General features: G+C 62.7%; 1 protein-coding gene across 1 annotated transcript; it reads right to left on the reverse strand.

The window, feature by feature from the left end:
* Positions 1–3,276: 3,276 nt before the first annotated feature.
* On the reverse strand, positions 3,277–12,815 carry NPTX1 (neuronal pentraxin 1). Its single transcript, XM_045489810.1, has 5 exons — positions 12,236–12,815; positions 11,695–11,902; positions 9,273–9,517; positions 7,871–8,050; positions 3,277–7,208 (listed from the first exon to the last, which is right to left on the reverse strand). The coding sequence occupies exons 1-5, from the start codon at positions 12,692–12,694 to the stop codon at positions 6,987–6,989; spliced, it is 1,314 nt and encodes a 437-aa protein (XP_045345766.1). The 5' UTR covers positions 12,695–12,815; the 3' UTR covers positions 3,277–6,986.
* Positions 12,816–13,489: the final 674 nt, after the last annotated feature.

Raw genomic sequence — 13,489 nt, forward strand, 5'->3', positions numbered from 1 at the left:
CCGAAATCAAGAGTTAAGTACTCGACCGACTGAGCCACCCAGGTGTCCCCAACGGCCCCTATGTTTTAAGAAGTGACTTGGTGCCCCTGGTCAGCCTGGGCCGGAGCGCAGCAGGGGTGGGGAGGGGCGCTGCAGGGGCGTTCCCGCAGCCCACACCCACTCGGATCCCTCTCTCCCTGCAGCCGAGCCCTGCCCAGCGCCTCTGGCACAACTCTGCAGGCTGCTTCTGTGCTGAGCACACAGCCTCCCTCAGAAGCCAATTTTCTGCACAGCGAAAATGTTTCATCTGTGCCCACTTTAGCAGATGGCCCCCCACCTTGGCCTGAATTGAGAAGCACAGAAATCAAACAGGGGACAGACGGCTTCCTTGGCAATGTCTTACAGGCATGGAAGCCTGCGCACTCACACCAACCCTCCCTGCCCTCCCCCGCCGTGGGAGCCGGCCAGGAACCCTCCAGAGACGTGCCCTCCTCGGCCCGCAGACCACCAGCTAGGCACCTGGCCCAGGTGCCTGCTCTCGGTAGGTGCTCAGGAAGTGTGTCCTTCGTGAATAAACGAATGTGTTTCTAAGGACTTGTTCATGGCTTTCTGCCTCCCCGTGCCCTGCGCCCGGCCTGGAGGAGAGACCGCAGGATTCCACGTTGTCCGGGATGGGAGTCTGGCTCGTGCAGGGTGTGGGACTGGGTCACAGCAAGGGGCTCTGCGCTCCGGACCTCCGACGTGCGGTCCCCACCCTGAGGAGTTACGTGCACCCTGATCTATTTGGTGGCTAAGAAACTTCTGGGGAGAGAGTATGACCTGGGTCCACTACCGATGATCAGAGACGTGAACTCATGTGTGGTTGAGAGGGCAGGGGCCTGGCCTGAGGGTTTGAGGAAGGACAGCAGGGACCCTGAGGGGACAGCCAACATTGTGGGAAGGTCTGGTGAGGGCAGGTCCCGTGGCTGTGGGACACAGGCGAGGCAGGGGACACAAGAAAGTGGCGGGGGCGGGGGCAGAGGTCCTGTGTGAGCAGGGGGTTGGGGCCGAGGGACTGCACTGGTACCCACGCACTGGGGAGACAGGTCCTTCGGCCCCAGGGAGAGCCCAAAGGGACTGCAGAGACCGTCTGGCCCTACCCTGTCTTTCTGTGCCGGAGGCCACGTGCGCCAGCTTGCCAGAGCGAGGATGGGACAGGGGACGGGGCGGGGTCTAATGTGGAGAAGGATGCAGTTTAAGGTCAAACAGATCCTGCGCGTCAAGCCCCGCCCCAGACCCTCCAGGGGGTGGTCTACGCTTCTCTGCTGCCCCTTGAGGGGGCGTCAAGGGAGGGAGTTTGACAAGCGTCGGAGCAGGTCAGCCATGCAGGAGAGACAGGAGGGCTGAGCTTCTGGGGTCCTGGGTGCTGGTGGGGACGGCTGCGGGGAGCAGCTCTCGGGAGCTGCCCGGGGCTGAGAACTGCCTCGCGGCCAATATGCTACGCACAGGCCACATTCCCTCGGGGCCATCGGACCCCAGGGCTGCAGCCAACACGTCCATCCGCAGCCCAACCTCCGGAGGACCACCCCCCAGCCTGGGCTGCATTTCCCAGCTCCTCGTGGGGTATTTAGTGCCCTGGGAGGGAAGGGTCCATGGGAAGGGCCTGTGGGGAGGAATCCTGAGTTCCTGGGTTCCGAGTCCAGCCCACACGCGCGAGCTGTGTGGCTTTGAACATGGCCTCTCCGGGCCGCGATCTCTTCACCCAAAGAGTGGAGGGGTTGAACTAGTTGGTCCCTGAGGCTTTCCCGGCCCAGACATCTTCCAGGCCTTGGGCACAGCATTTCTCCCTCCTCAAGGGCAGAGTTAGACAGGGCTGCAAATCACACAGGGAGCCCCTCGCACAGTGTGGTTTGGTGGCTGAGGAGATGGGGTGGCGAAGACTCCGGGCGCACGTGTCTTCACGTGGGGGGACAGGCCAGGGTAGGGACCTGAGCACAAGGCACAAGGAAGATAACAAAGAGGGAACAAACCCCCTGACGGAGAGGTCTGAAAGCGGGGCAGTGAGCTCCCCGTCACTAGAGGTGTGCAAGCCGAGAACCGGTTCCGGCATCCGAGGGGCTGTTGGAACCACTGACTTCCAAGGCACACTCTGGCTTTGAACTCTAATCCTGTGCCCCATGCTCAGACTCCCGCATCAGCCGGCTGGGCTGCGAGCCTGGCCCCTTCCCCCTGAGTGGCTGTCTTCGGCTCTAAGGCCTCCCGGCGTCATTCAGGGGTGTGCCAGGACCAGGCACGAGGAGTGTGGAAAGTAATTTGTTTCTAATGAGAGTTAAAACACCCGAGGTTTGGGATGAGCTCTTCATGGAAACGAGAAACGGGAGAGTGACGTTATGGCAGCTGTAACCGGGCAAGGACGCGGCGGCCGGAATTGGGCACAACCCAGGGCCCGGCCACAGGGGCCACGCGTGAAGCCTGCGGGCGGACACCACCCTCCTCCTGTGCCACCAGGCAGCGGGCTCACGCGCCCCAAGCCCCGGCCCCCGAGTCGCGAACAGAGAAACACCACTGCACTGGGCAGGAGGTCTGCGGCCAAGGTGCACTCAGCCATGACAGCAAGAAGCCGAGGGACTCACTCCTTCTGCTAGGCCCCCCCGTGTGTGTGTGTGTGTGTGTGCGTGTGTGTGTGCGGGTGCGCGCTCTGGGGGTTTGGGGAGACCGATCAGCCAAGTGGACTATTTTGGTTCCCGGTCGCTTTGTCCCTCGGAACAGCTCACAAGCTCTCTGTCCGTCCACAGTCTAGCCTGGTTCGCGAGGGGCAGGGAAGAAAGTTCTTCCCAGTGCCCGGGGTTCCCGCATCACCCACTCCCCATTACGTGACCCTGAGGATGCTCTCCACTTGAGTGCAGGGAAGGGGCCCCGGAACCCCAGAAAAGGGGAGGTAGCCAGACGTTGGCCGAGATCCATTCAGCGGTGATGTGGCAAAGGAGAACAGAGCAGGGCTGTTTGGGAAGAACGAGTGAAGGCCGTCTGGAACCTGGCCCGGCTGTGCCGTGGGGTAGTGCGTCCGCGGGGCACAGAGCAGCGGCGCAGGGGTGAGGGGCGGAACGGGGAGTTCCTCTGCACCCCGGGCCCAGGGCGGGCCTCGCCACGCGGGGACACCGCTTCCCTCTCTCGCACCTATGACCCGGGGCGGCCCCCTCTCCACCCCCCGGGCTGTGCCTGCATGTTCCTGAGGGAGGGGGTCCCTGGGAGGCCCCCTGGGGCAGGTCGAGATGGCATATGCAGGCTTGAGAAAAGAGACACCCCAAGGAGACCACAGTCTTTCTTCACTCTTTACTGTGTAAAAATAAACTCAACAATTCATGTCGTTTCAGCAAGAAAATGAAAAAAAAAAAAAAAAAAAAAAAGCAATACCAGTAGAAATAGTGCATTTCCAGAATTGCTGATGGCAGGTGGCAGGTCCCATGGTTTTGACCCATTTGATACCCAAAAGGCTGCAGATCATATGAAAAATGTACAGCTTTGGTTAGCAAATAATGAAAAATTAAGGTACATTGATTTTCTTTCATATTATACAGTATGTACATTATAACAACATCAACCGTAGGGGGGTTTGCTTTTTGGATTTTTTTTTTTTTTTTTTTTTTTTTTTTTTTGGCAAGTAAGACAAAATTGGGACTCTAAGTATTGGGCTTTTTTTTTTCCTCCTCAATGACTTGTTCCCTTTTAACAAGTTGCACTTAAGTCCACTGTGCATGGATGGGCTACACTTCCCAACGTTGGTTGTGACTAAATTTACACACTGTGTTTTAAGAGATGAAACCATGGCTGTGCCAGCCACGTTGTTTTGGTTGCCATGAGATCACGAAGGATACTGTCCTCTTTGCGTTAACGTCCGTTGCCCTAGCTGCCTCCACCCCGAGTGGGACGGGTCCTCGCGTCAACAAGTCAGCTCCACGGCAAAGCGTCCGCCGTAAACGGCCAATTTCCATCCCGGTCCCCCCGACACGCCTTTGGGCACAGGTGGCCCCTGTCTGGAGCCTCCCGCCAGCCTCTCCCCTCCCCTTCACTGCCCACAAGACACCCCCTTGGTCTCAGGTCCCAGGGCTGGTGACAAAGAGATCTTTGCAGTCTTAGAAAATAAACTGGGAGTCTACAAAAGGAAAAGAAAGCATACAAAATGTATCTCTTTCTTCCAAAATACACGCTTTCAGTCCTACGTTTTGGCGGAGCCTGAAAGTGTTTTCAAGGGAGATAGAGGTTGAGTTAATTTATAGGTTTGTCCTTTTCTTTCATAAAAATACTCGTTTGGTAATAAACTTTTTCTTCTACAGTAAGAGAAATAATACTGTGTTATCAAAAGCAGGAAGGCTTACAATTCAAGTGGGATCGAAGCCCCGAGGGCCCGGGGCGCCCCTGGCGGCAGCTCCCCGGCCCCGGACGCCCGGGGTTCTGTGGGACACCAGCTCAGAAGGGCAGACACTGCCTCCGCAGTGCTGGGTTTCTTCCTATTTTATAAAATGGCTTACCTGAGATAGGTGTGGGTTATTCAGTGCAAGAGGGAGCGTCGATCAGATTAAGGAGTACATGAAAACTACGTGGGATACATTTGTGCCTGTCAATCGACCTTTCTCGGGGCCAGCAAAGTGCCAAGTGTTAACACAGTGAGGGAGTCAAGGGGCTTGGCACGCGTTCCGGCTGGGGGCGGGGAGGGAGCCAGATGCCAGCCTCCGTCCCTGGCACCGTGGGTGCTTCAGGGGAGGAGGGCGAGGAAGGTGAACGGGGTCAGGAGGCCAGAGGGACGTAGGCATAAGCATCTGGGGGTATGCTCTGCCCGTCTCTAGTTAGGGCAGAGGATGGCTTGTGGTCCTAAACGGACGGCTCCCACCACGCCCGCGGCGGGGGCAGAAGGTGGTCTGGGGTCCGGCCGATCGGCAGGGGCTGGTGGGAGGTGCTGACAGGAGAGCACCCAGCACCCTCTGGGCCTTTGCCTAAGCAACGGCTCCGAGGTGGCTGAAGTGAGGGGTGGGGCCAATCTGGTCTCGAGGGGTGATTCCAAGCTCTCGCTCTGTCCCAACCACGGGCTCTGTTTAGGCTCCTTGTCAACCTACATGTTAAAAAATACTTCTTGGTGTGTTTGGGGAGTGGGGACGGGGAGAGGGAAACGGATCCCTCCCTTGACCTCCCCCGACACCCGTGGCTTGTTTATCCGGCCATTTTCGGTAGCTACACGGATGGTCACGGAACAATGGGTAGCACTGGGCACACAACACAGAACCAGAAGTCCATGCAGGCAGGGGACACACATCAGACTAAAGGAGCAAGGGACACGCCACCCCAAGGAACATGCAAACGGAGAAGATCCCTGCAGATCCAGACACGCCACGACCCGACGGCCTGGGACGAAGCACAGGGTTCTCAGAGAAAGCCACTGTTGAGCCACGACACGCAGCGTGGCGCCTGGCCCGCACCCGCCAGACAAGAGCGACGCGCTGCGGAACGGCGACCGGGTGCTGTGGCGACACCACGGGGACACGAACACAGAGACACCAACACAGACACACACAGACGCACGCGGTTCCCGACGCAACACGGACCTGCGTTTAAGGAGACAGGTGTCCCCGAAGGCACACCTGCGCCTCCGGAAGAAATGTCTGCAGCTGTGGATGAGCCAGGCAGTGCGGTAGAATTTCTAGAAAGACTCGCCAGCCTTTTGCTAATTAGACTCCTGGTGACAGAATCCAGGGTGCCCTCAAGGCGTGTGACCCCCAGATGGAACCCGGCAGGGAGCTCACCTCGCCTTGGGTATGATCCGTCTTACTGTGCTGCTTCTCTCTCTCTCTCAACACACGGGCACGCACGCACGCACACACACGCACACACACGCGCGCACACGCGCGCACACACACACGCACGCACATTTTCTCCCCGCCTCGGAAGGACTAGAAGGAAATGTGTGTGTTTGCTTTTCACGGGGGAGAATAAAGTTAAAGGTCTGGACGCTGGTCGTGTCTCAGTGTCACCAGCCGGTGACACGCTGGGGGCTGCTCCAGGACCTGAGCCCTGGAAAGAAGCGGGGGGAGGGTTGGATTCCAGGCCCCAACGCTGGCTGGCCGTGTCTGAGTCTGGCTCCCCGTGAGAGGCCTCTGGAGGCCCTGCCTCCTTGGAGGACCCTCTGGCCTCCCACGGCCAGAAGCCAAGACTTCCGGGACTGTGGGAGGGACACTCCTCTCTCAGGGGCACCAGCCGGCAGCCAAAAGAGGGGGACGGATCCCAGCCTCGAAGGGTGCAAGGAGGCGGGCAGACTGGGGGCTGAGGCGCTGTCCTGGGCCAGAGCCAGCAAAGCAGCTTCCCAGGCCCAGCACCGCTGCCCTCGGATGCCAGCTGTAAGCTTGCTGGCCGGGCACCGGGGGTGGGGGTGGGGTGCCCGGTTTCCGGAGCCACCCCCCCCACCTCTGCCCACCCCCGGAGAGCAAGAGAGAATCCACTCCTACGACAAAAGAGAAATTCTCTGAGGGGAGGGCCCCGGCCCCGAGCAAACAAACCGCCAGAAGACATTTATTTTACCGGTGGAGAACTGCGCCCCCGGAAAAGGTTTGCAAACAAAGACAGGCGCGTGTGTTGAAGAAGCCACACGGGCCACCCACAGGGGCCCGCGGGCAGCTACTAGAGTCTTCCGACCAGTCGTGAGATTCTCCCCGCAGCACACAGACCACCTCGCTCGTCCCCACAGACACACACCCGTAGACACACACGCTCTCTCACCTACGTCCACACCGCGCCCGCGGGGAGCACAAGCAGGCCTGAGGCCCGGGGCGCGGGCTCCTCGGGGAGGGGGGGGGGCAGCCGGACCTGCTTCCCGGGCACAAGGACAAACCAGGCTGCGTGCGAGCGCGTGCGAGGGGGAGGGCCTGAGTCGCTCCTGGGGAGAGGGAGAGAAGGAGACACAAGACGGGTCGCCACCGCACAAGCAGGGGGGGAGGCGGGCGGGCCGGCCCGAGGGGCGGGAGGCTCGGCCGCCAGGAGCCTCAGTTGATCTGGCGACAGGCTTCGAATGTCCACTTGGTGGCCCCGCCGTAGATCTCGATGTGGGACTCGGCCCAGGCGATGACGTTGCCGGAGAGGGCTTTGGTGCTGCAGGTGGCGAGGTTATATACCTCCCCGGGGGTCAGCTTGCGGTCCCAGATGTTGAAATGGGCCAGCTCGCCCACGAACGCCTGGGTGGCATCAAACCCACCACCCAGGGTGTCCTTCAGAGAAGAGCAGACGGTGAGGGTCTCTCGGCGGGGGGGGGGGGCCGTCCCCAGGGGGCACGTCTCCGCGTCTCCCCCACTAGGGGCTCTCGCATCTGCCTCCCACGCACCATTCTGTCCCGTCTCTGGGTCTCCAGCCAGATCTTGGTCCCCCTCCCATGGGGTGCCCGGGAAAAGGGACACTACTGGCCACCTCCTCTCGGGGTGCAGAGCTTTTCCTGGGGGCGCCTGGACTCTGCCTCCCCCTCGGCCAGTGAGGGAGGTCGGCCGGGGCCGCGCACAACCACGGGGGCCGCTGCCGCTCTCCCTGCAGAGCCCCACGGGAGCAGAAGGCCTGGAAGGCCTGGGACCCTCCCCCGTGCCTTCCCTGCGGGTGCCCAAGGGGGAGACCAATCCCTTTAAGGTAATGCATCCTGCAACCCTAAGGGCAGGCTTGCTTTCCTGTGCCAGAGACGCAGCTGCGGCCGCCCCACCGAACTTCCCCAGGAGCCCACCCAGAGCGCGCTCTCTGCCCAGTGCTGCCTAACCTGCTTCTCTTGGCTCCCTCTGGGGGTGGGGGAGCCACTCCCCTCTCCAACTCCCTCCCCCCTCGCCCCCTCCCTTCTCTGCTTCTGGGGCTCCTTCCCCTGCAGCCAGCACCCCCTCCCCAAGGCCAGTACCTGCTCCTGGCCCAGCACCAGCACACCCTGGGGCTTGATGGGGTGATAGGGTGCCAGGTTCTCGCCATTGCCACCCTGGGTGCCGTCCTGGTAGGCTTCCCAGACCCCGTCCCGGGTGGTCCAGGTGACGCAGATGTGATGCCACTTGCCATCGTTGATTACAAAGGGCAGCTTGGCCACCTGGGAAGGACACCACACGCAACATCGTGGGTACAGGGACCGGCGATCGATCGATCGTCACTACTTACCAGTTCAACTGCTTCTCTTCTCGTCCCTACGTTGCCAGTAAACACCATTACTGAACTCTCTCAGCACCTGCCCCTCTGGGCCTTAGCGCCCGTCAGCCCCATCCCTCCACGGACCTTGGAGTCACACAGGAAATGTGACGATGTGGCAAGGGGCTCCTAAGACCGGTCTGAGTGCGCAATGTCCTCACCCCTCCTGGCCCTCCTCCCTCTTCGCTGGTCCTACAGAACCAGCCCTCGGGAAGGAGCATCCCACCGCTGGGGTCTCAGCTCACTGCTGCCGCCCGGGCCTCTCCTCCCTCCTGCAACGCCGCCGACTGCCAGACCTGCTGGGTCTACACCCGTGCAGCCTCTGCAGAGGCTCAGACGCCAGGGGGCATGGCACCATGCCTTTAAAGCTCAGGCCAGCCTGCGGCCTGGGGTTTCCCTCCCTCTCTCACATTCCGGAGGGGACAGACGGCGCAGCAGATGCAGCAGACGAGGGAACCTGCCCACCCTTTAACTCGCCCAGAGAGGAACAACCCTTTCTGGTCGAGGCGTCAACAGCAGGGGCTTGGATTCCAATCCCCAGCCTGGGTTTTAGAGATTTGCTGCCAATGCTGCCTCAGAGGTGTTGGAAAGCTGGCAGCTCACTCCACAGCTGTACGGGACCAGGATGGAGAAGGCTCCCTGGAGGGAAAAGGCGGACTCTCCAGGGCGCTGTGTGCGTCTGGCCTCCTCCCAGCGGTGGGGGCTTGAGCAGGACAGATTGGGGTACCTTGACTCACCGCGGAACATCTATGGTCCTTCCCACAGGAGCAAAGCCAGCCCTGAGGCCAGCTGGGGGAGGAGGACCCGGGGTCTGATCTGCCCTGTGGATCTTCCCCTGCCTTCCCCGGGAAGCCTGGGTCTGAGAAAGTTCCAGCTTCACCCTCTTCCGAGTAGGGCCAGGGCGCCCCTCTCCGTTTTCCCCTGTCCTCACCCTCCACCTCCCTCAGTCCTGCCTGGTGGGCACTTCTGTTGGGACCACAGCTGCATCTGTGGCTGTGTCTCTCATGCCCACCCCTCCGCCCCTCCACCCCCAGCCCCAGGACCCGCCCCAGCAGCCAGGCGGGCCTGGGGGCCTCACTGTGCCTGCCTATTATCCCAGGTGGCTGGAGGGGGCGGGGTTGCTCTACCTTGTCGTTGATGAGGATCTCCATGGGATTGTTGCCCCACTCAATGAGAACCAGCTCGTTGGCCTGGCCAGGCACGGCGTAGGAGAAGGGGGTGCCCACCCCGGGCGCGGCGCTGGACTTAAGCCACATGCACACCGTGAAGGCATACATCTCCGGCAGGCTCTTCTTCACCTTGGCGTACATGTAGTTGGTCCGCAGTGGGAATGTGAGCTGGAATTTGTCTCCAGGACGGTTGTCCTTCTGACCTGGAAAGGACAGGATGCAGTCCCTTCATCTGTCTGCACCTCAAAGCACTCCTCCGGGTCTGAAAATCATTCTGTGCTCCCCTCCACCCCCAACCCAAGCTCAGGAAAGCAGACACGACTGTCTCCATTCTACAGATGCTGGGGTGGGGGTGGGGGTGGGGGCAAGTGCTTTGCCTGAGGGCACGGGGCCAGAACAAAAGAGCTGACCTAAGATCTCCGCACTCCTTGGTCTGGCTCCCACGTCCTGCCTCTGGGGAAGCTGGATGGGGGTGTGAGGGGGGACTTGGCCGGCTGCACGGTGGGCATGGCTCAGTGTACTCCTGGTAAACCGGCCCTTGATGTGTGGCCACAGAGGGAGGTCTCCTCCAGCCTGAAGGAGGCTAGCTCCCCCAGAGCAGCCCCTGCGGCCAGCCGCCCTGATTCCAGGATGCAGGCTGCTGGCGAGTGTTCACAAACACGCCTCTTGGATTCCCACCTGGATTCCCACCCGAGACAGCCAGGCCCCTGGTGCCCAGGACACTCCCCTTGAGGCCAGCACATGCCGCAGTCCCTGGCCACTCATCTGACCCAATCGACCAGCCCTGAGAAGTCTGGCTATTTCCAGAATCCCATCTACCCGCAGGAGGGAAAGCGGTCCTTCTAAGGTTCTTCTGGCAACTCTGCCCGGAGTCCTGCAGAGAGGGCAGGGCACCAGCGAGTCAGGGCCCCCCACCCCCAAAGTGACTGCTTTGAGGACTATGCCATTCATTCTCCAGGAGAGCTTCCTGTGTGTTTCCTGAAAACTCAGGCTCCCGGCCTGATAGCTTCCCTTTCCACAACAGCCACCAGCTCCCAGCCTGCCAGTGATGTCTCGGGGAATGCTTGTCTGCCCCCCTCCCAACCCACACACACACGCTGTAGCTGTGGCCCTGGATATGGTGTGACTGACTCCAGGCAAAACATTCCAACCCAGCAGTGGGCACAGGCACCAGGCTCAGAGCCAGGAACACACACACCTGCCAGCTCCTGGGTTTGCTCCGGGGCCTGCCAGGCAGTCCAGAACTAAACCGGCCCCCAGGCCAAGAATTATTTCTAGAAGGCATCCTGCTGGGCCAGCAACCCCCCATCCAAGTCAGGTACCAGGGAATAGCAGAGCTGGCCCCCTCAGTGCTCCCCCAACCATCCCCGGCTTGCACGCCCCCCCCCCCCCACCTTCAAGCAGAACCAGTCCCTGGCTTCTCTAGGGGATGTTTTTCATTCCCCCCAATCTCCCCTCCTTCCCTCCCCCTCCCTCCCCCGTCCCTCCTTCCCCTGATCTGTTTTTCAGTTACATAACGTGCCTTAAGACGGCACTGTTTAAATCCATCCGGCACATTTTGCGGTCCAAGAAGGGTCATGTGGCCCTGCTCCAAGCCCAGGAACGCCCCCCCCCCTTTTACAACCTTGTTTGATTTCTGGGACTTCAAGGCTGAGCCCAGCTCATCTGTGAGCCCTGGGGTACAGCTGGGGCTGGCCAGAGTTGGTGACCCAGGAACCAACTGGGTCTTGCAAGATTCCAGAGCTTGGATTACTCAGAAGATAAAACCATGGGGAGGGGGCTCACCGGAAGGGGGGGACCTGGAGATCCCCACAGGACACCGGGGCGGCGGGGGGTGGGGGGGGCGATGAGCTGGGAGAAAACCTACTCAGGGCCCAAATCTGCTGGGAACCAGGGGACCCTTCCCCGGCCCACACCCCACTCTCTCTACCAGGGATGGGGACCAGCTGGAGCCCGGCTTTCTTACCAGGGAGGGCTTGGGAGCACCACAACTACGGTGCAAACTTACTGAACATTAAACAAATCAGACTTGGAAAAATCCTCCCAGTGTGTGTGTGTGTGTGTGTGTGTGTGTGTGTGTGTGTGTGGACGGGGGGTGCTGCCGACACCAACCAATCCCTTTCTCACTCTGCTTCTGTTGCCTCCATATGTCCCCAGCCCAGGGGGCCCCGGCACCACCAGGAACATGGGCTGGAAACGCAAAACCTAGAGCAGGGACTCAGGAAGCGGGAAGGGGGCTGGAGAGGCTGAGAAGCTTTGGGCTTTTCAGCCTGGAGCTGAGCTGGGCAGGAGGCCAGGACCTGAGGCAGGGTCCCCATGGCCCAGGGAGCCTGGCAGGCAGCAGGTCACTCCACCCCCCACCACCTCCAGCCCCGGGTACCTTTCTCCAGCTCGCTGATCCGCTGGTGCAGGGAGGTCAGGGCGCTCTCAATCTTGACTCTCTCCTCCGTGTCGTTCCTGGGGCCACCCTTTCCCTCCTCCAGAGTGTTCACCCGAGACAGCACCTGCCTCTCCAGGTCATCGATCTTGCTCTGCAGCAGATCCTTGAGGCTGTTGGTCTGGCTGGAGGAATTGAGCCGGCTGTACTGCTGCGGGGGTGCGAGGGCAGGGGGAAACCACATCGTTACGCGTGGAGCGGGGACCGTGCCGGGAGGCCCGCGGCGAGGTCCCCTCGGGGCGAATGCGGGGGCGGCCTGGCGGGGAGCTCGGGCGAGTGGCCGCCGTCTGCGGGGCCCCTCGGGCTCCGCGCAGCCCCGGTGGGGCACGGGCGCCCGGCCGAGGCGGGGCCGGCGGGGCGGGGGGGGGGGGGAGGGTGGTGGATGTCGGGCCGGGTCGGGAGTGGGGGTGGGGCAGGGCAGAGGGGCGCACGAGCCGGGGACGGGGGGGGGGGGGGGGTGGGGGGGAACGCGGCGCGCGCAGACCTCCAGGTTCTCCAGGCGGGTTTTGAGCGACTGCAAAGTTTGCCCGAGTTGGCTGAGCGTCTCGGCGGCCGGCGTCCGGGACAGGTCGCCCATGGTGTTCTTGCCCGAGCCCGGCTGCTTGCGGCCGCCGCCGCCGCCGCCGCCGCCGGCCCGGGCCTCGCCGGTGCCCGCGTCCAGCGTGCTCTGGCTCTCGCAGCGGCCCAGCTTGGTGGTCAGCTCGCGGATGGTCTCCTTCTGGCTCAGGATGGTCTCCTTCTGCTGCAGCACGGTCTCGCGGAGCTGCAGCACGTTGCTCCGGAGCTCCTCGGCGCCGCCGGCGGCCACGGACGCGGCGCACATGTCGGCGTCCACGGGCACCGAGGTGCAGATGAAGCGCGTCGGCCCGAAATCCTGGGCCGCGCCGCCCAGGAGGCAGAGGGCGAGCAGCGCACAGGTGCGCGCGGCGCGGCCGGCCGGCATGGCTGCGGGCGCTGGGGGGCTCGGCTCGGCGGGGCTCGGCGGGCGGCCCGCGCTCTGGGCGCCGCGCTGCTGGGCCGCGCAGTCCTCACCGCCGCGCTGCCCGGCCCTCACTGCCGCCCGCGCTGCGGAGCCCGCGCCTTTTATGCCGCCGCGGGAGGGGCCTCGGCGCTGCCGACGTCAGCGGGGGAGGAATCCCGCTTTAATTGTCTGCGGCCCGGCCCGCGGCGCGGCGGGGGTCTTTGGGGCGCGCGTGGGGGCTGAGCCTCCCCCGGCCTCCTCCCCCGCCCCCTCCCCCCGCCCGGCGGGTGCTGCTTCCGCGGAGGCTGGGAGAGCCCCGGGCCGGGGCGGGGAGGGGGGGGGCGGGGGGGGGGCGCGGCCTGGGACTATGGGATGGGCCACCTGCAAGATGTCCCCAAATTTCCGACGGGGCTGCGGGCGGGTGGGAGCCCACGGCCGGCCCGGGAGACAGGATTCGGTTCAACGCGCTTGGCGGCACAGAACACCCTGGGGGGAGGCGGGGAGGGGGGTGGCTCGGGCCGGGTCCCCAGGGACTCAATCCGTCTACACCCGGTGCCGAGCGAGGAGCGCTGGGAAGCGGATCCTCGCGGCGCGCCTAAGTCCAGAGAGGGGGTTTCCGGGATGCCCGTGTGGGGTTGGAAAGCCGCTCTACACCCTGGGTCTGGGGACCCGCGCTCCCGCCCCCTCCCACAGGCCCGGGGTTTGGGGGGCCCGGCAACGCTGTCCTGGGGGACGGCAGCAAGCCCCCCCCCCCCCCCCCCCCCCCCCGGATGGAGC

This window comes from Leopardus geoffroyi, chromosome E1 (assembly GCF_018350155.1).
Source record: "Leopardus geoffroyi isolate Oge1 chromosome E1, O.geoffroyi_Oge1_pat1.0, whole genome shotgun sequence".
NCBI lineage: Eukaryota > Metazoa > Chordata > Mammalia > Carnivora > Felidae > Leopardus > Leopardus geoffroyi.

Excerpts from the sequence above, each read along its gene's own strand:
- NPTX1 (XM_045489810.1), bottom strand. The coding sequence starts at position 12,694 with ATGCCGGCCGGCCGCGCCGCGCGCACCTGTGCGCTGCTCGCCCTCTGC. Across the intron at positions 8,051-9,272 it reads AGATCCTCATCAACGACAAG|GTGGCCAAGCTGCCCTTTGT; the intron begins GTAGAGCAACCC and ends TGTCCTTCCCAG. Across the intron at positions 7,209-7,870 it reads TGGTGCTGGGCCAGGAGCAG|GACACCCTGGGTGGTGGGTT; the intron begins GTACTGGCCTTG and ends TCTTCTCTGAAG.